Genomic DNA, 22993 nt, shown 5'->3' with positions numbered 1-22993 from the left:
TAGGGATTGAGTTGTATCTTCAAGGGCCGACAATCAGAGCGGATGGGGTGGACTATTCGGTTGAGCAGCGTCATGAGGATTTGGACATAGTTTTAGATCGTCAGGATGCTCTACTTATTGGTGATAGACACAAGGGTTCTAATGCCCATATCTGGTAGGATAGTGAGTGGAGCATGGGGGGCTTCACGTTGATCAGGTTGGCTTGGGATCCTGGTATCGAGGGACTCCTTCACTATAGGATAGTACAACGATTAGGGACGATCCAATGGCACATTTGGGACCCTGATGAAGTTTGCAGTCATAGTGGGGGTCCACACTCAGAGGAGCTGTTTGTTTAGGCATTGCTTAAGGACAAGTGATGTTTAGTGCATTGGAAGAACTTGCCAGATGAGGATGCCACCTGGGAGGGTGAGCATATTTTGGAACACCCAGCTTTGAGGTTGCTTGAGGGCAAGCAACATTTTGGAGCGGAGAACTGTCATGTCCCTTCTCAAACACATTAGTAACAGGGTGTTGCTGCACAATTTTGCACATTCTTGACCCACACTTTCGACTTAGGGACTTAGGGGCCAAATCAACTTTATTTAGTTGCTAGTGGAATGTGGGAGCCACCCACATAGGATTTCGAATTAGCCATTCGATATGCTTGGAGGGAAAATCGAATGGGTGGATGGAAGGACCCACATGAGGCTAAGCGGGCCCAAGGAGTTATAAAGAGAGATCAACTCTCATTTTGTTTTTCATCGTTGACATTTGCAAACAAACACACATTTGTTTACTCTGTTGTTTAGCGAATCTACCGACTATTTAGCCACAAGTCTCTCACGCGGGAGATTCAACCTCTACTTTAGGGGACCATCCATGCCCGCTCTAGTGACGTTGTTCTACAAGAGTTTTCAAGAGTTTCGGGGCAGTGACACGCATCAACAACAACATAGAGGAAGGGAGTGCGTATTTTTGGGCAACCAAGAATCACACAGAGGGAGTTTGAGACCAGCAGGGATCACATAGCTTGCCGAGAGGTGAGGGAGATGAGGTAGCAACGTTGGACAAACATTTTCGCCGGAGCTTTCAGCTAGCTGAGCCAACATTCCAGCAATTCGCATTTTTGGGCTTAGAGACAACGTAGAGGCCACACAACAGAGTTTTGTGGTGCTTGGAGAGCAGCTGGGTTGGGCCAAGAGTTCATTTGGGGAGTTAGGAGTTGGATAGCAAGGGTAAACCCAACATTTTGGAGGAGTTTGTAAGTGGATTTGCAGCTAGTTTCCAATAGGTCGAATTTGGCAGCCATAGCTGGGGTGAGGCTCCAAGGGGGTGGAAAAACCAAAGTCAAACTAGCTAAAATCCCTTCTGGGTTTTTTTGCGTTTTGGACAAGGAGTCTAGGGTTAAAAGGATATAAGTTTATGGGTGGTTTTAGTACCCGTTCCAGCCATTCGAACTTCAACAGAGCAACAGTTTTTTGGGTAGCACAATGAAGAGTGGTGCAATAGTTGGGCAGCCTTCACCTCAACCCTTTTCCTACCTGGGTTTGGTCCTGCTTGTCCATTGAGACAAGCCCAAGTGCACCATTCCATCATCCATTGTATTTGGCTTGCAGAAAATTAATAAAATGGCTTAGAAGTTCTCCATTTACAGTTTTTATATGTGTGTCTGCTGAACATTTTGTTTTTGTATTTTGCTGTGTAGAATATTTGTTGTTATCACCTGTATTTCCTATTTAGGATCATTACATAGATTTAGAATAAATTTTTATAAATTAGTAAGTATGTGGAGAACTAGAGAACGATTGGAAGTACGAGTGTAAGAGGAGGAGAAAGCTAATTCATTCCATTACGTCTCTTGATTCATGGAAGGAAAAAGCTATCTTCTTGTAATATATTTTTCAAGATATGATATTATTTTGGTTTTGGCGTTGTATTGCAAATGAATGTACAGGAAATGTACTTACTCTTTTAATTGATGCATATTCCAAGCAACCATTTGCTGCTTTTTCATTACTCTGTAAACATTGTGCGTGAATGATAATATTGTTGTAGTAAGGATGCATAAATAGAAAAAGCTCAATAATTTCTAGTGTGGTTAGTCATGATTGTTAATTCAATATTACATCATGGAAAATTAAACATTGGAAGAATAATTTGGCAGAACCTTGGCATTAATTGTTATTAGAGCAACAATAATAGTTATGGCAGATCGAAGAGAAGCAAGAGGAGCAACTTGGGGAGCACGAGTGGGCAGGCTTGTAGCAAATGTGGCTTTGCAGGTAGAATTGCGGAGACTTCATGAGAGGATGGCAGCCATGGAAGTTGCACAAAAAAGAGGAACTGACATGGGAGATGTCAGTGATGTTGAAGAAGAGGCTTCTAGTGAGGAAGAAGCAGAGGAGACAACAGAGGATAAAATGTTGAAGATGTTGCCAAGATGTCTGCCAGGCCAAAAATGGAAGTACCATTATATGAAGGTAACTTGAATGTTGATGAGTTAATGGATTGGATACATGCATTAGATAAATACTTTGATTATGAGGATGTTGACAAGGATAAGCAAGTCAAGTATGCAATGACTAGACTTAAAGGACATGCAACCCTATGGTGGGACGAGGTACAAGCTGAACGAATGAGGAAAGTAAAAGCCAAAATTAAAGAGTGGGACAGGATGGTGGCAAAACTTAAAGGTAAATTTTTACCTGAGGATTATTGTATTAATATTTTTAAGCAAGGAACATGATTGTTAAAGAATATACTGAGGAATTTTACAAATTAAACATTAGGGTTGGACATGTAGAAGAGAATGATGAAAAAGTTGCAAGTACATTACTGGTTTAAGGTTTGAGTTTCAAGATGAAATCACTACCCTGAACACCTAATCCTCCTTCCTAAGCTGACCTGCTATCTCTCTCTTGTCCCTCCTAGTCACTCAACCTTATTAACTGTTCAACTAGATCTAAACCATCTATTTTGACTCGTCTTTATCCTTTTAGTTGAAATCCTAATCTGCCAAAACCCTAGTCTATTTTTGAGATTAATTCTAGTATAGGTCAAGCATGCATGAAATACACTTTATTTGACTTAACTGCTAAGTATAAGACTTTTCATTTTTTCGCTAAAGTGAATTACAAAAATGAATACCTTTTGAAAATAACTGAAACGACTTACAACATGTCCACATTGAACTTTTGTGGAAGCTGTTATCCAAGCTATATTCCTGAACATTCCCTCTTAACATGAAGGATTTCTACACCCATCCAAGTCTGTCTTTGAATGCCTCAAACTTCCTATTTCCCAAGCCCTTGGTTAGAATATCAACTACCTGCTGATCTATGAGAATATATTGGAGCTTCACTGCTCCATTCTGAAATTTGTCTCGTATGAAGTATATATGATCTGTATATGCTCGTCTTTGTCATGAAGCACTAGATTCATCATTGTCATAGAGTTTGACACAACTTTGATTGTCATAGTAAAGGGATGTAAGTTCCAACTCCTAACCAACTAGTAGCTTTGGTTCCCATGTATTCTACTTCTATTGAGCTAAGTGCCATGGAAGTTTGTTTCCTATTGAACTAGGATATCATTGTTGATCCCTGTTACCTAAAGGCTACTTTTTTTTCTCCTCTGATGCAAGAGCATCAACAAATTTTAATAAACTTTATTTGATATTTTTTTTTGAGGAAGTTGGATTCCTCATGTAATGATTTTAATTTTGTTATAATTAGTTGGACTCTAGAATCATTATTATGTATTAGGCTAGAGAAAAAAAGAAAAAAAAGAAAAGAAGAAAAAGAAAAGAAAATTAGACATAGTTTTGATTTTACCAAATTAGTTACTAAAATAATGGTCCCATCCACTTATTATGGACCTTAATCCTATTTTAGATTTAGAATGATTTTTTTATAAATTAGTAAGTATGTGGAGAACTACAGAAGGATTGGAAGTACGAGTGTAAGTGGAGGAGAAAGCTAATTCATTTTGTTGACCACTATATGTCAACTACCCATAGCAGTACACCCCCTTTTTCGCAAAAAAGGGACAATGCTTGATCGACGTGTCCATGCCTATCATCTTCAACCCGATCATGTTATGTTGTAAACCTAGGTTGCATGTGTAAACTGTAAATAAGCTTAGTAGATCTGAGTCATGTATGTAAATTGCCTAGGTGGACTTAATTTTCTAGTGATAATCTACGTTCTAGAAGGTTTTTTGTCTCACCGATCTATGATCGACAGAGTTTTCCTTCAGCCTAACCCCAAAGCCAGAATGGATTTTGTCATTAGAATCTTAGGGGGATCCTAGTGTGCTTCGAGTCTATGTAAAAGTAATTTGGAAATAATTCTAACTATTTGGTTGGGTTATTACAAATTGCTTGATCTGCTAGATTATAGTTGTGTTGCAGAACTGGGTGGTCTATGAGTGTCTATGTCAAATGGGCTTCCCCCCTTGAGATGTAAAATTGTAAAAGTCATGATGAAAAGTATCTTGAGGGTTAGAAAATGTTTTAATCATCTCATAAGTCCTAAGTCCTAAGTCCTAGGTCATTTTTCCAAAGGCTAAGTTTGAGGATCCAAAAATAAAAAATAATAAAAATAATAAAAATTAAAAAATTAAAAAATATAAAAATATAAAAATGATAAAAGATATAAATAATAAATAAATAATAATAAAAAATTAAAAAAATAATTAAAAAATATTTAAAAAAATAAATATTTTTTTTTAGAAAAAAAATAATAATAATAATAAGTCAAAGTTTTGAGTAAATAAATGCAGAATTTCAATTTTTTACTATATTAAAATGTATTTAAAAATTCGACGGATGAGATTAAAAGGGATTTTGATCCTTATCGACGGTTGAGATCATTTTGACATGGATCATTCGAACTAGCCATTGGGAAATTTTCCTTTAAATAGGGCGTCAGGGGTCCTTTGAGATCAGATTGGATCTGAGAGTCTGGTGCTAAAGAAGGCTCTCTTGTAGTCATTTTTTGTGCAATAAAGAAAGACTTTGGGGTTGAAAATCTTGCTGGTGTTACTCTTTTGGAAATGCTGTAAAATGTTTTATTTTTCTGCATAATTTTATTTTCAGCGATTGATAATAGCTTGATGAAGATTGATTTAGGCACAAGTATCTTGTTTGATCTCTGGGGTTTGAATGATAGTTTAATTTTTGAAATATAATGGCAGGTATCTCCATTTGATCTGAATTTCTTTGTTGTTTTCTCCCTCTATGTTAATGGTTGATTTTAAGCTGTGCAGGAAATCTTAGTTTTGAGTTTACCGGGTGTTAGGGGAAGTTCCCGGCTGAACCAACCAACTCCCGGATTGCATTTTCTGAAAGAGCCCAGCCAGTTTTAATCCCAGGCTTATCATTTGAAATTTTTTTATGAATGCATGAAGGGTTTTCTGAAGTATCTCTCATTAAATTTAAATTCTGAAAATATTACTGTGGATTGTTGATAAATCTGGCTATTTAAGAGTCGAAAATCTGTAAATATTGTAAATTTTTAGCTGGTTTTAGGGTTTTCAGTTTTGTTTCTGGCACATTTTACTTTTGGGTTTTCGGTTTTTGCAGGTTGCAGGTACAAATCTTGAAAATTTTTCGGGGTTTTCATTTTCACTGAAAAATTTCAATTTTTTTTTAAGGTGTATGCTGTCCAAACCTCCAGATTGGCATCCTTCTTGCTGCCATACTTCCTTGCAACAATTTTTTTTTTTTCAATTGCTTCAAACCGCAACCATACTTCCCCTGTTGCTGCGTCCATCTCCTCATTATCCCGTGCAGTCTTCAACCTACATTTGAAATCTGAATTTTTCTTCCCCATCCATGCTTCATACGTTGCCAGTGGCTGTAAATTTTTGTGGCCTTCCCAACTGATATTTCACGCAGTGTTCTGCCGTCCATTTTATGCAATTTTTTTTAATCCATTACCGGGTTACACTGCCATCCTTCACGTAGCCATCGCCACACCGTGCCTGCGTTGTCCTCCAGCACATTGCCATTTTTCGATATCAAACGCAGTTCTTTCATCGTCAAACCCTCTCTGCTTGTCGTTTCCTCCTTGAACTCTCATGCTTTCCCTCTTCCACCTGCGTGTTCATCTCCCTCACATCGCATACGCTCCTACGTGTTAACCCTTTGTCTGTTGCATGATTCTGCCCACACCTTGGACCTCTGTCAAACTATCTGCAGCCAATTCCCACGCAACTCATCTATGTCACATCCAGACCTGCAAAACGCCTACGCAGCTCCTATCGCACTTGCACATTTCCTCTCCGCCGTCACTTGGACATATACGACACAACAGCTAACAGTGCGTTCGAATTTTTTTACATTTCACTTGTATTTTATAAACAACGTAGGTTTGTAGTTTAGTTTTTTTTTTTTTGTGATATGTGCGTATGCTGGTTTAGTCTAGCGTAGGGTTAATGTTTTTAGCTATAGAGATAAATTTTCCTTATTAGAATTCAATTTATTTTTATAGTTTAGAACTTTATAAATTTTGTTAAAGATCCGTTTTTTGTTTTAGATTTATTTTTAAATTTGGAACTTCATAATATATATATATATATATATATATATATATAAAGCATAAAAAATTCCCTTTTTAGTTTCTATAGATTAGGTGTTAGTTTAGTTTTAGATTAGATTTTATTTTTTTTAGTTTTGTCTCATTTTGAATTTAAAATTTAAAAAAAAAAAAAAAAAAAAATATTCATTCATAAAAAGTTAAAAATTTCCTTTTAATTTTTTTAGAGGCTTAGTTTAGAATAGATTTTAACTTTGTTAGGATTTCGAGTTTTGTTTTATTTTTATTTTAAGTTTAAAAAAAAAAATTGAAAAGCTTAGCAAAAAATTGAAAATTCATTTTTGTGGTATCTATGTTTCACTTCTTTATAGTTAAATGTGCTTAAATGATTAGCTATTGAAAAGTGGTGAATTTTTTCGTGAGCTGGTTAGCATTTAAATTTCGTGGTTTAATGTATTCAATCTTTATAAATTTAATTGCTGGATTATTGTTAAAGCGTTGTGCGTTTGTTGAATATCTTTCATTTTGCTTATAAATGATTGTTAATCATGGAATTATAAAGTTCATATTTCTGCAGCTTTTGATAAACAATTATTTAATCATTAACTCCATAAGGCACTGGGACATTAATTTCTAAATCAATCAAGTGCTAAATTGCCTTGCTGTGTCTCCCAACCCAACTGGTCCATGGTTGGTCTTCTTTTATCCCATAGGGTCTACCCCCCTTAGCCTCGGGAGACGGCTAAAACGGAGGGATCAGGGATCAGGTGACAGCCCCCAGTCTGAGCGTTGTCGCGTTGCCCAGACAATTTGTGTGACAACACATTCCATTACCTCTCTTGATTCATGGAAGCAAAAAGCTATCTTGTTGTAATATATTTTTCAAGATATGATATTATTTTGGTTTTGGTGTTGTATTGCAAATGAATGTACACACAATGTACTTACTCTTTTAATTGATGCATATTCCAAGCAACCATTTGCTACTTTTTCATTACTCTGTAGACATTGTGCGTGAGTGATAATATTGTTGCAGTAAGGATGCATGAATAGAAAAAACTCAATAGTTTCTAGTGTGGTTAGTCATGATTGTTAATTCAATATTACATCATGGAAAATTAAACATTGGAAGAATAATTTGGCAGAACCTTGGCATCAATTGGTATTAGAGCAACAACAATAGTTATGGCAGATTGAAGAGGAGCAACAAGAGGAGTAACTCGGGGAGCACAAGTGGGCAGACCTGTAGCAAATGTGGCTTTGCAGGTAGAATTGTAGAGACTTCATGAGAGGATGGCAGCCATGGAAGCTGCACAGAAAAGCATTGTTTTAAGATCCGGTCGGCTCAGAACTGACTCGGCCGAGTTGGTCCGAACCAGAAAAAAAAATTTCAAGCCGGTAGAAAATTCGGTTTGGTCGGCCGAGTTATGACTGACCCGACTCAGTCATAACTCGGCCGAGTCAGTCATAACTCGGCCGGGTAGCTAACAATGGCCAGTCAACCATAAAAACACGCCTTTTTTTGATTTTTTTAAAATTTTTCTAAGTGTGGGGGACTCCAAAGGGGTTTATGAATTAGTTTGCTGGTCTTTGGGGTCCATTCCCCTCTCCCAAACCCTAGTATTTGATCATATTTCCCTACTAAGGCTATGCTATTCATGGTAATGTTAAATTCTTAAAGTAAAAGGATGAAAATGAAGATTAAGGAGAATGTCACTTTTACTTAAATTTTTAACATTACCATGAAATGACTCAGGATGTTTGAGAGTGGTTCCGCCTCATTGGATTTCATATGGAGAAAGTAGAATTTTAGATTTCATTCAAAATCCAGCAGACTTATCGGTTTTTCAGGATTTTAGGGTTGGGGGATTGCAATGTTTTCCATTGAATTTTGTCATGTATTAAGGTATGGAACTCATATTTAATCAAGAGCACCAATCCCTCTATGTACGTTGATGTTAGTGACATTGGTTGTCGAACTCTTTCGGGATTCGCTCCCAAATCGGGAGCTTCTGAAAATGTCGCTCCCGCTCCCATTTTCACTCCCACTCCCCGCTTTTGCTCCCAGTCCCAAGTAACACTGAGCTAGATGATGTTGGCAACTCTAGCAGTAGCCAGTAGTACTGGTCACAGGCTTTTGTCGTAGAGGCCATTTCTAGCCTCCTTGGTTATGTGTTTTTGTTTTGATCTCTATATCATCATCATGTATGTATTGGACAATGCACTAGGTGCGATTTTAATATAATGGATATATTCATGAGCCTACTTTGATCATATGTTGTCTTCTATCTATATTCTAATGCTGTGTGTTTGGAAACATGAATGAAAATCTTTAAAATTATGTGTTTTTATAAAAAATAAATATTTAATGTATTTTTTACAATGACCGAGTCATTGAAATCAAGTCGGCTGAGTCGATACCAAGTCGGAGTCAGAGTCGAAGTCGACCCTCGGCTGAGTCGGAGTTGTAAAACATTGCAGAAAAGAGGATCTGACATGGGAGATGTCAGTGATGTTGAAGAATAGGCCTTCTAGTGAGGAAGAAGCAGAGGAGATAATAGAGGAGAAAATGTTGAAGATGATGCCAAGATGTCTGCCAGGCCAAAAATGGAAGTACCATTATATGAAGGTAACTTGAATGCTGATGAGTTAATGGATTTGACACATGCATTAGATAAATACATTGATTATGAGGATGTTGACAAGGATAAGCAAGTCAAGTATGCAATGAATAGACTTAGAGGACATGAAACCCTATGGTGGGACGAGTTACAAGCTGAACGAAGGAGGAAAGGAAACGCTAAAATTAAAGAGTGTGACAGGATGGTGGCGAAACTTAAAGGTAAATTTTTACCTGAGGATTATCGTATTAATATTTTTAAGCAATTACAGAACCTTAAACAAAGTAACATGACTGCTAAAGAATATACTGAGGAGTTTTACAAATTAAACATTAAGATTCAAGATGAAATTAGCTTGTTGTCTTTGAAAACTATGGAAGATGCATATCAGGCAGCTTTAAAAGCTCAAGAGAAGATTGTCCGGAAACAAAAACTGAGTAGTGGAAGAAGCCCTGTAAAGGATATAGGACAAACCAACAGACAAGGAGTTCAGTCTCCAAAGGAAGAAGAAGGAAGTTCCAGTAGTTAAACACCAAGAGAATGTGATTTTAGAGGGAGGAGATCATTTTCCGGAGGCAAAGGTCGAGGAAGAGATTATCAACCTAGATGTTTCAATTGTGGGCAATTCAGGCACATGTCTTGGGAATTCGCTGAACATAGATCAGGAAGCCAATGGGGTTCTCATGTGACAGAGGCAAAGGAGGAGGATAAAGATCTAGTTGCAGTTTTGAATGCTTCCGAGGAAGGTGAATCTTTGTTATTAAAAAGAGTGTTGATCCAAGCAGAAAAAGAGACCAAAGAACCAACTCAAAGGAGGAGTTTGTTCAGAACTATGTGTAAGTCCAAAGGTAAGTGCTGCAAACTTGTGATTGATCGCGGTAGCACATATTATCTAGTCTGGTTACTGAGCAATGTAAGGTAGAATTTCAAATTGGAAGTTATAAAGATGAAATTGTGTGTGATGTCTTGCCAATGGATGTCTGCCATATTCTGCTAGGAAGGCCTTGGCAATATGACAGGGACATAACACATAATGGAAACCAAAACACTTACAGTTTTGAGAAAGATGGGAAATTACATACACTTCTACCATTAAAGGATGCAAGTAGTAATCAGGTGTTAATGTTGGATAACAAAGAATTTTTGAAGGATGAAGCAGAATGCAAGGAATGTGAACCAATAATTGAGGTAAATCACTTGTTTTTAGAAAAGCAAGATATGTTCAATGAATATGAGAATATGATAATCAATGAAATGTTTATGGTAGAAAATAGAGATCAACTAAGAATATCCATGGCAGAAATGGTTATGAATGAGGAGATTTTAATAAATGAACAATAAAAGAATGTCAAGGAGAAGGTTGCTTTGGAAACCAGTGAGAAGTTAATGTGTGAAAATCTCCAAATTCCAGATGAAGACAACCATAATGCAGAATCTTTTGGACAAGAAATGGAAGCGATCAACAAAGCAAGTACCTTGGGAACCATAAAGAAAAATTTTCAAATTAATTCTGACATGTTTGTTTCATGCGCAGGAAAGATGGTTTCAATTGTACAGGTTCGGGTCCTTCCAAAGAAGTTCCTAAAGGAATTAGCCAAAAGAATTGAGAGAGCTAAGTTTCCAAGAGCATACCAAAATAGACTTCATTTGTTTAATGGAGAATCTTGGGATGCCGGAGGAAATTTAAGTCATCATGAAAAATTTCAGCCAAAGACAAGTTACAACAAAGGGTTAAATATCTCTTGGACAGGAGTCCAGGAGTTCCTCGGGAGTCTGATGCAGGAACATCAACAAACTTTTATAAATTTTATTAGATATTTTTTTTTTTTGAGGAAGTTGGATTCCTCATGTAATGATTTTAATTTTGTAATAATTAGTTGGACTCTAGAAACATTATCATCGAATATTATGGATTAGGCTAGAGAAAAAAAGGAAAAAAATAAAAGAAAAGTAGTCTTAGTTTTGATTTTTCCAAATTAGTTACTAAAATAATGGTCTTATCCACTTATTATGGATCTTGATCCTATTTTAGATTTAGAATGATTTTTATAAATTAGTAAGTATGTGGAGAACTAGAGAAGGATTGGAAGTATGAGTGTAAGAGGAGGAGAAAGCTAATTCATTCCATTATGAATCCTCTCTTGATTCATGGAAGGAAAAAACTGATGGAAGTATGAGTGTAAGAGGAGGAGAAAGCTAATTCATTCCATTATGAATCCTCTCTTGATTCATGGAAGGAAAAAACTATCTTGTTGTAATATATTTTTCAAGATATGATATTATTTTGTTTTTGGTGGAGTATTGCAAATGAATGTACAGACAGTGTTCTTACTCTTTGAATTGATGCATATTCCAAGCAACCATTTGCTGCTCTTTCATTACTCTGTAAAAATTGTGTGAGTGATAATATTGTTGCAGTCAGGATGCATGCATAGAAAAAACTCAATAATTTCTAGTGTGGTTAGTTATGATTGTTAATTCAATATTACATCATGGAAAATTAAGCATTGGAAGAATAATTTGGCAGAACCTTGGCATCATCCTCCTTTGTATCTAGAACTCATCATTGGTGCTTCCAACCAGTTGTCATTATTCTCATGTTGTGGCAAGGTAGAATTTTGTGAATTCCCCTAGACAATCATCCAACATGTAGTATCTTCTCTAATGTTACTTTTGACTGGAGACCCACCTAAGCAGCTGGTAATTGAAGGTCAAAATAGGTAGTCATCATTAGTTTTCTGTATTAACGATACTTCCCTCTTCACCATCAACATTGTGAATGGCTACATTACTCCTCTCAATCTTTTATTTCGTAGTATCATTTCCTTTAAACAGACTGTAAATATTATGTTTTCAACTTTTCATGTTCTGGCGGCAGTTTTTTTAATAATGCAACCATTGCATCCTTGTACCAATTGTGACTCCAACTTCATTAATTAGACTCCTTACAATCTTCTTTATTAAATAAAGTTGCATTTTATTTTTGTTTGAGTTTTAAATCCTCAAAACAGAAAAACACAATGGACGTCCTAAAAGATGTCAAGCTTCTTCTGTCCTGACTTCTGTGGGGACATTCTCCGTTAAACACTGGGTGTCTGTTTTCTCATGTGTGATCATGTATACAAAAGTCAGAATCTCACTGTTTGCTGTCTCATGCGCAAATTTTTCATAGGGTACAACCTTTTTACAATTGATATGAAGACTATGCATGTGTATAACTATACTTACTGTTTACACCCACTGAGAAATCTGGTTAACCAGTTGCCAGTTCTCTAGGAAAGCATCCTGGATACATGTGTCTTCGATATTTATTGTTCATAAAAAGAAATGCTATTTGCTGCTTTCCATTCATAACATTTGGAACTCACCATTGGTGTTGCCCTATTTGGTTGTCATCACTCTGATGTTGAACTGAAAGAAAAATGCTGCTGAAATGCCCTAGATAACCTTCCATCATTGAGAAATACCCCATGCTCTGATACCATATAGGTTTCTATAAGAGCATACTCATGCTTCATAATAAACACGAGATGGAGAGAAAATATATGCCTATATGAATGCTGCATTGAATATCACAGGGAGCCTGAGGCAGACGAGCCATGCATACATATATACCACTCTATTACACGTGATCTCTTGAATACAGCCTTAATAGTACAAATCTGTTGCAGTGGTTTAACCACTTGACATAACCCTATATATATATATATATATATAGCTCCTTCAATATTTTTTTCCAAAACCCATATCAATTCAAATAAAATCTATATGAATGGAGCACAAAATCCCTTTTGCTCTTTCTTGATAGGCAGATGCATCATATGCCTCATGATTTTGAAGTGGTTTGACTATGTACACACTAAAATCATTTATAGAAAAGCATTGCAACAAAATCGATGTCCATTTTCTATGGTGTACTTTGTCATTCCATGATGCGCTTTTATGTTGTCATTTTTGCTTCAAGTAACTGATATAGAACTTCAATTAAGCTTGCTGTATTAGCCTGAATATACTTTTGTTAAATGGTCTGTTTCTTGATTTATCCTTTCAGCAAAAATTGGATCTAAAATTTCCTGCAATTATATGATGCTTATTGGCTGTGATTTTTTTTTTTGATAGACTTGTTTTGGACACGCTAGCATTTTCTTTTCTTCCAAAGGATTCAGCATTCTGAAATACAAATGGGCAACTGTCTCAGCGGAAAGGTATCAATCTGAGATATATTCCTTATATGCCCTTTGAAACATTCAGGATTGTTGTTTCAAGAGTACCTTTCAGTCCTGTCATGTTCAATATTTTCTTTCCAATGGGTGGGATGGATATGGTGAAGCAATTGAAGTATGCAATGCGAGTGCCATTGATAGTCAATTCACTTACAGATTTTACAGAAACCAACAGTCTTGACAAGAATCATAATCAGCTCTAAGTTTTTGTGTATCAGGTTTTGATGTGTACTTGAGGTATGTTTTTAGAAATTCTATGAAACATAATTTGGTTGGGTTCAGTAACTGTCAAGAGAAATTCCCCCTGTGGTGTGTTAAAACTTTGGTTCTTGGTAATAATTTTTTCTTTCCAGGGAAAAAAACATACTTTTATTTCAAGGAGAAATATAGTACATTCTGTAGATGTTGATAGCATTAGTTAAAGACTATGTTGCATGGGTTCCCGAACCCGGGGGTGGGGTTCTCGAACCCGTCCCGGGTTCTCGTCCCCAAGTACCGGATTCGGGTTCGGGTGCTTTTGAGAAGAACCCATAAGAACCGGGTTCTTCTATGAAGAACCGGGTTCTTCATTAAAAAAAATTGGGTTCTTTTGCCTTGACGAGTACGGAGAACCCTGATGATGGGTACTGGGAACCCCAAAATCAGGCTCTTTTGGGTTCTTTGGGGTTCATTTTAGTTTTTATATTTTATTTTTTAATTAATTTAATGGGCTTCCCCTAATATTCTAGGTAGCTAGTTCTTTATCTTGCGAGAGGAATTGGAGTACTTATGCCTTTATCCATTTAGTAAAGAGAAATATGTTGGGCTCTCAAAGAAGGTAGAGAACTTAGTGTATGTTCATAGCACACTTCGTCTCATATCTCAAAAAGACCCTGGATACGAGGCTCCTTTCAAGAGATGGGACCAATACACAAACGATGCTATGTGTGTGGATGAGGAGATACAACCAGATGGCCTTATTGAGCTACCTCCAATTGCTATGGATGAGCAAGAGCCTCAAGATGAGAGTGATCCCTACCTAGAGAGCATGCTAACTGAAGATCTGAGTGATGTTGATGACATCACTTGAGGAAGCCATTGTTCACTATTAGATATTTTTATTTTAGTACTTTAAAATTTCCCAGTTCTTGTTTGGAGATGCCTTGAGACAAATTTTGAATGTAGTATGAGGATGGACATATATCATGAATCTTATTAATATGTAAACTCCAATTTTCACTTGATATCTAACTAGAAATTTTGAAATTTCATTGCGAATGTTGAATGTTCAATGATGTGCATGTTTAAATATTTAAAGTTTAAATCAAAAATATTTTAATTTTCTTGTTTAAAGTTGAAAAACATACAAATTCATATATATTATAATTTATAAAATATAATATATATATAAAAATTATAATATACCCCCGACGAACCCACGCACCTTGTTTCGAAAAATGACGTACCCGTCCCCATCCCCGCACCCGTCCCTGTCCCCGAACCCACGTTTCCTCAACATAGGTTAAAGAAAGTACAAAGCCTCTTCCCTAAACTTAGTATAATATTACCAATTGTAGCTTCGCCACATGAGTTCTGTCAAATATTCATTCCACAAAAGTATCCATTATAGCCTTGGATTGCAACCAATCCCAGATAAAGCAAAAGTCTTCCAGAAAATACAACATTAAAAGAACTTTCATGCCTCCATTTAGGAGTCACACAGTAGTCCACTGATGTTCTGTCTGTGTCCTTGGTTCTGCAAATTAGTTGATAGTGTCCTTCCTGCAGAAGAAGACCCTGTTTAGACTAAGTATCAGCTTCAGTATTATGATCCCTAAAGATGTCTTGAGCCTCAATATGAGGGAGAGATTGTAGGATATCCTTTAATTGACTGGCAATGTTTACTAATTCTACATTATTAATCTGTGCCCAGCTTTTGATGTAATGAATGACCAGAGAAGAATCCCTTTGCATTTGCTCACTTCAAAGGATAGTACAAGGCCATAAGCTCTTCTCGATTATTTATAGCTGCAAGAAGATTAGCTTCAAATGACCAATATACAATGTCAGATAAATAAAGCATGAAGCCCACCCTACATTTTGTGGAGCTTTCTTATAGAGATCCTGTTACCCACCAAAATGGGTAAACCCTATAGGAGAATTTTTTTCTCTTATTCTTGACAGCCAGCCAATCAGCCACATAGCCAGCTGCCCCTGACAGCCACCACTAGTTGATGATATGTCATATATCTCTGCCACTTGCATCAGCCATATGCTTCTCACCCATCTGGCATGAGCACATGGACGAAAGTGGGCTTCCACTCAAAATGCACTTTAATCATTTTGCAATCGGGTGCTTGCTTTTGTTTGTTTTTGGGGCATTTGATATGGATTATGGGCTGATCTGGAAAAAGGATGGGCTTTGACCGTGATCTTGTTCTCTCGCTTAAAATGGGGGAGTTAATCTTCGATCCTAGTCCATTGGGATCTCCCCTAATGGCCGAATGGGTATAGTAGGGACATTAGTTGGGAAACCCTGATTGAGATAGCATAGTTCCATCAATCTCTACGTCATGCTTAACGCTTTCCATCATACATTACAAGAACCTGTCTCACCTCCATTATTTGGGTTCAACTGACCATTGGTTCTTTGGGATTTGGCACCCATATGCCCCCACACCTGGGTAGGGCTCGAAAACTTTGTCCTAGGAGGTTGATGTAGCTAAAAGAAACAAAAAGAGCATATCATGGCCACAACAAAACAATATGAAAAGAAAGAATATCAAAATGCAAAAGATGGCTACGGACATAAAGATTAGCATGTGGGCAGAAACCTAGCATGAGCTCTACCTCACTTGAGCACATGTTGCTCCATTACATCAAAAGAAGGAACCCTTTGCTTGTCTCAACCTTGATGAGCAATGAACTGATTCATCATTAAGGGGTAATACCATTCCCACATCATTCAAAGCAAGCCTTGACCCTTGAACTATGAGCAATAATACAAAGAAAAATCAAGAAAAAGTAAAAGACACATAAGAGAGGTGGAAAAACAAAGGCCGAGTTGGTATCTCATGCATCCACGATTGCTCCCTCTTCACATCTATAAACTCAGGATGTGGATCCCCCATCAATTGTTCCCTTTGACCACGACACTTGGCCATGAAGCCTTATCCCCTCCATTATGATCATCATGATTCGCTAACACCTATCAATTGAAAGGTGGACTGAGGAAATGCTACTTCCCCTTAGGGATTGGAAACACCTAATAGGGTTGTCCTTTAGCCATTCTTACCTAGGGAGAAAACACCAGTACGAGTTCAAGGCCCTGATTTTGAAGGGGAATTATAGCTACAGAGTCCAAGTGCCATGTCCAAAGGCCCATGATACCCAAGCTTGGTTTACTTAGATACAATAGAATAAAGATCTTTGTCCCTAATCACTGGTTTATTTCACTAGAATTAGTGTTGTGATTGTCAGGTGGTTAAATAGCCCATGTCTTGGGAACCTTTCCATAGGTACTTAGGCTGTTAGAGAAGCATATGCATAAACAAGTGAAGCGTTGAGACTCTTGGGCCTTCTAACAACAACAATATTTGACATATGTACTAGGGCATGCTCTGCACCTATGACGTTGTACCACTTTGCAATGGATTTGATGATTCTTAAGGATGACACACCTAGACCAGCTTGACCCCAGGCTGACTTTAGCACCAATTGATGGATGGTAGCTGATTCAGGACCCAAATGAACATGGTCTCACCTTTAGATACTAGGGAGGGCTAGTTGCACCTAAGAAGTCCTTAATGTTGGAGCAGAGGACACTTTGAGCAGTTGGAGGCCCATGGAGGCCACTTTGTGGTGTCCTAACTGGATCTTGGGACCACAGGGAGCCACTGAGTTGAATTTGAGGGCCAACCATCAAATCTTGATTTTTACACGCTTCTACATCACCTTGGACACATCATAACACTTGGACATGGCATTTGGACTCTGTAGCCTATTTCACGCATGGCGTCAACCCTACAAGCCTAGCGGCTTACCCTTGTGGGATTATTAGAGCATGCAGGATTGAAGCTAGTGGGTTTGCTTGTGACCCAAGCATATTTTGTGATTAAACTTGTTTTAGGGGTGTCATTAGGCTAATATTAGCTCCTACTCATAAAAATAGAGGAGAGGATCATTTATTCTAATCATCATCACTTATGACTATTTTGACCCTCTTAGGAGATTTTGTAATATCCCCAATTTTGATTTTCCGCATTAGAGACGATTTTTGGAAGAGGAGGCAATTCCAGCATTAGGTCTTAGGAGGAAAAAGGGGAAATTGCAGCTTTAGTGGAGGGTGGGGACCACAAGGAGAGAAAATTTGACCCAAGTAGCAATTTGCACTAGTGAGAAGAGAGAGAGAAAGAAAGGGGTGCGAATTAGTGGAAGGTGGGGATCACCAAGGGAGAGAGGGCCAACAATTATAAATAGAGCTTGGAGGCCTCCATTTGGTATCTTTGATCATTTGACAATTTAACATTAGTTCTCTTGAGCTGCTTAGCCAAGACAACCATGCTGTTCAGCACAAGGAATTTCTGAGTGGGAATTCCACCCTCTTTACAGAGAACTTCGAGTGTCTCCCTAGTGACATAATTTAGAGAGCTCAATTTAGAGTTTCCATTGGGCGTATTTGCAGGTTATTTCCGCTGGTATGTTTTTCTTCTAGGACGCAACGATGGTTTGAATTGCTTGTGGGGAGATTAGTTACAGAGGACTAGAACACTAGAGGATTTGCAGGGGTTTTCCCCTAATTTAGCGAGAGATTTTGTGGTGATTAGCAGGGTTGAGTTTGAGAGATACCTTTGGGCCAAAATTCAACATTTTTGGAAGTGTGTAGGGGTCTCCAGGTAGGCTTGCATAGGGGTTGGAGGAATAGAGGTTGAGGAGAGATAAGGGCTGGAGATTGGAGGTATTCCTTAGGGGATAATTTAGCTGAAGTTGGGAGAGATTTCCAGTGGTGTATTTGGGCTTAATTCAACAGTACTAGTTTTGTGGGGCATTTTCTGGCCAAATTTGGCCCTTGGGCAATTTGCGTTTGTTGGGGGTCACCAGGGTTCAGTGGATTCAACCCAAACTCTTTTTGGATTTTTGTGGGTTTGGTGAGAGGAGGCTAGAATTTACTTTACAGAATTTTCTGAGCACTTTGAATGGTGGAATTTCTAGTTCCATTTAGCATCCAACAACGAAAATTGTTGGAGGAAGGCGCAGTTTACCCCAGGCCCAATTCCATCACTTGGGTCCGTGAGATATTTCTGGGTTTTGCTGGAGCTGGTGCGGAGAGCCTACATTTAATTTTGCAGAATTTTTGGAGTAGATTTGACGATCGAAATCTCAGTGCACCTTTAGCAACAGTGGCAATAATTTTATGGTTCAACACAAAGACTTGGGGAGAGTAGTTTCCAGCACTTGGGCAACTCCGTTTTCCCTTGGGACTTGACTAGCTTGCAATAACTAGCCCAAGTTCCTCTGATCTCATTTATTGTACTCCTATCTATCAAAATTAATATAATGACTCAGAGGTTTTGCCCATATTTTCGTGTTCAAATGTGTATGGTTGTGCATTTATGAATTTAATAGTTGTAGCTAGTTCATTGCTTCTATTATCTACGATATTTTTCCATTTGGAATATCACAGATTTCGACATTTTTTTAATTGTTGTCGCTCAAATTGCACAGGCACGGTGTGACACTGACTCAAGGCGAGGGTTGTCACTCTGATCCCCGACCTCTTTGTTCTAGCTATCTCCCAACAACAGGCTATGGGGGGTAGTCCCTATGAAATGTGAAAATGCGAGATTTGTTAGCAACTAACAAATTTGGGAGACATGGTTGAGTGGCCTAGCCACTTGGTTGATTTTAGGAAGTTAATAGATTAGATTGGATTATTTTAGTGAGACCATTGCCTTATGGAGTCAACTACTTGCTTTATATTGATTAAGTACCAAATGACCAAATGAACAATCGCTGCTTAAGAGATGCTTAGCTATCCTAAATGAAATGCAAGTCCTACAATCTAGGTGAGATGCAAAGTCTTGGTTTATTTTAGTTAAATGCCTAACTAGGTGAATCCCTTAATCCTCAACTGTTTTGAGGCTAGTCTCTAAAGTAAGTTGTAGAGAGAAGTCAAGGTGAAGCAAGCAAAGACTTGGTTAATGATACCTCCCCTTGAAATCTAACCACCCGATGCATCCGGTGCTGCAGAGACTGTGGCTCTAACGACTGCAAGGTCACTGCGTTAACCACTAGAGAGGGTCTATCCTTTGCAAGCTACAAGATGAAGGGTGGCCCTATATGTCTATCAACCAAGCTTAGGCTTGGAGGTTTATTAATTAATGGAAGACTAGGCCTAGAATGGTAATGCAAGTTGATTGAGTGCTCTTGAGTTAAGATTTGCTTATGATTTTAAGTACTTAGTTACAACTTACAATTAATCCTTAGTTGAGACAAAAGAGTACTTAATTAACGAATGAAGGACAATCTTAACCAGAAGATAAAGTGCTCAATTTCAATAGTGCCCAAAACGATGTATTTAATGTAAGCAAGAGATAATTGCTCAAGTATTAAATGAAAGACAAGACTAATGCTCTTATAATGATTTACCAATCTGTCAAAGACAAAATTATCATCCACAATAGATATTCATTTTAACCATGAACAATAAGTGACAATAACGGCTATAAGAAAGATGAGGGCACTTATCCCTGATATTACTTAGGAACAAGTAGCCAAGGTTCTTTAGAGACGATACAAGAATGAAAACAATTCTTTAAGAGATTGCCACAATGATGATTAGAACAAATAGATCTCTAAAAGGAACAAGTGACTAAACATTAAGATGCCCAAGTCCAATATCCTTTGATTTACCAACTTAAGCAATATCAATCATTCAAAAGATATTCAATTCTTGAGATTGATTAGTCAAGTGCTTTTATGAATGAACTACTTAGTGCAAAGTTATGATCTTTTAGATTATGGGACTCATAAGAAAGCGATATGTTAGTATTATGTTAAAATTGGAAACTAGGGCCAAACTCCATGTGGGTCATCTTATTTATGGCAGTTGATATTTTTATTGGATCCCTCTTGTCGAGAGGTGTAGGATTGACCTAAAGATCATCCGATTCCGATAACTATTTATGAAGTTATGAATTTATTTATGTTATAAATCAAATTGTCAAGTCGGCCAACAACTTGAGTAGGCTCAGAAGCCCAATAGACGTGTCTATTCATCATCCACATTTTAGTATAAATTGGTGAGGACTTGAAGTCATTTTAGACATGTATTCTTGAGGTGATCTCCTCTCCACGTCTTGGGTTTTTGGAGAAGGAGAGAACTAAAGAATATGCTGGCCTAGAAGGAGCCCTAGCTACAAGATGATGCCCTAATCTATACGCAGACATAAAAGACCTTATATGCAGGCAGTGGAAATATATATATATACGCTGGTAATGAAGATATATATATACGCTGAAATGCCCAGCAATATATGTATGCACAGGAGGGAGACCTTACGCAGTTAATAGATGGAGATATTACGCAGTTAATAAATGAAGACATCCACGCAGTTTATATGCTGTCATGAAGACAATATATGCATAGTTATGGAAACCCCATACGCTGAGCAGGCAATGAAGACATCCACGCAGTCATATACGCAGATATATATACGCACAGTTATGGAAGCCTAATACGCTGGGCATTAAGACACTTATACGCAGAGCTCAGGACAACGAAGCCGCAGTCATAATAATGGAGCCACAGTAAGGATAATGAAGCTGCAGTCAAGGTAATGGAACCGTAGTCAAGTTTGTTTCATAAAGAAAATGAATCCGCATTTTATGTGGGATAGATCTAGGGTTTGGCTGCATCCTCGGATAGGTTAAGGAACCGCTGAACTAAAGATTATCCATTCTCAGCATAAGCAATCATGGTATAACAAGTAGCAGTGTTGATCTCGGTGGTAGTTTTGTAGCAGACTAGTTATTAGATAACAGAAAATGACCTATTCTCTCGGATCAATGATTGTTATGACAACTGTTATCTCCTCTAGATAAATTACAGCCCAGCTATGACTCGATGATGAGATAAGGGTTCAATGAAGAGATCCATAGCATACGGAAGTCTCAACATGTTTCAAAGAACAATGACAAGTATCATATATATGTATATGAGCATGATCAGTAATGGACTGCATAATGATGTAAAGGGCAGCATGATCACGATGATCTAAAGGGCAGCATGATTAGACAATGAGACTGCATGTTGATGGATGAGATAGCATGATGATGTATGATGCAGCATAATGGGCATGAGCAACATGATGATGAATAGGGCTGCATAGTGATGGAAGATGCAGAATAATGGGCAGCATGATGATATATGATGCAGCATAATGGGCATGAGCAACATGATGATGAATAGGGCTGCATAATGATGGAAGATGTAGAATAATGGGCAACATGATGATGTATGATGCAACATAATGGGCATGAGCAACATGATGATGAATAGGGCTACATAATGATGGAAGATGTAGAATAATGGGCAGCATGATGATGTATGATGCAGCATAATGGGCATGAGCAGCATGATGATGAATAGGGCTGCATAATGATGGAAGATGCAAAATAATGGGCAGCATGATGATGAAAGCAGATGAGATGGTGCTACACGGTAAGGTGTAGTAAATGGACGAAATGGATAGGTGAAGCCGTCACCTTGGAGAATCAGTTGAAGCAGAATGTCTTCAACTGATCTCATGTATCATCGTTATAGGAGATGATCTATGCTCAGATCTAGATAAGTCAAAGTGTTGACTTCTGTTGTAAATGTACTGTCTCTCTCTCTGTTGAACTTTGAAGAACATAAAAGAAGAATTGATGAAGGGTTTCCCCACATTGGGGTTTGTCCCTGGCTGGCGCCACATCTTGTGTCCTCTTGTCTTGGCTTGTCTTCTGCGATTTATATTTATGTTCTATCTGCAGTTTACTTTAATGTTGGTGTGATTGCTAATCTGGAAAAGATATTGGAAAATTAAAATAAATTGCTCTAGCATAGAACATACCTAAAATTAACATGTTATCGGAGCTAAGGTGAAGACAATGCCCAAGCACATATGAAGAGCAATCACCGAAGACAATAGGGATAGGACGAAAGGATCAATGGGTTCCACATCTCTCTTCTAAATTCACAAAGGGTGAAGTCGAAGCAGAGCATATTATCAGAATGGCGAAGTGGAAGTTTCTGATGGCCTACTTAAAGATCACTTCATTGGGAAGCTCGGATCTAAGGGTGGAAGGAAAGGCAGATGCCTTGGTTGCAATAAATTCAGCCATCATGCGAAGGAGTGTCCGAAGGATAGGGACACATCTCTTGATGAAGATAACAATCATTCGAGGGACATTTTCAATGATCAAAGGAATCACTGGTAATGTAGGTCATCAAGGAAATGGTCGACTCTTCAAAGAAAGCAAGGAACCCCAGAATCTCTTTTATGTACCTGATCACAAGAAGAACTTGGTGTCCATCTCAGAAATGGAAGTCAAAGGCTTCAGGGTGGCACTCATCGATGGAAAGGTACGTGTTTGAAAATAGATTTTT

General features: G+C 37.8%; 1 protein-coding gene across 3 annotated transcripts in view; it reads left to right on the top strand.

The window, feature by feature from the left end:
• The window catches only part of LOC149167736 (thioredoxin H4-2-like), a 283584-nt gene that overhangs the window by 121841 nt on the left and 138750 nt on the right, over positions 1-22993 (top strand). For 2 of the 3 annotated variants that reach the window (XM_089433114.1, XM_089433115.1), the window contains one exon: positions 13262-13347. The exons of the other annotated variant lie outside the window; for it this stretch is intronic. In XM_089433114.1, the coding sequence (XP_089289240.1) occupies positions 13324-13347 (24 nt within the window). In that variant the 5' untranslated portion in view covers positions 13262-13323. The remainder of the gene's footprint in view (positions 1-13261; positions 13348-22993) is intronic. 3 annotated transcript variants of the gene reach the window in all.

Source organism: Pinus tabuliformis, chromosome 5_1, assembly GCF_031772625.1.
Source record: "Pinus tabuliformis cultivar Carrire ecotype Pingquan chromosome 5_1, CPIR1, whole genome shotgun sequence".
Classification (NCBI taxonomy): domain Eukaryota; kingdom Viridiplantae; phylum Streptophyta; class Pinopsida; order Pinales; family Pinaceae; genus Pinus; species Pinus tabuliformis.
This window is presented reverse-complemented; position numbering and strand designations above follow the sequence as displayed.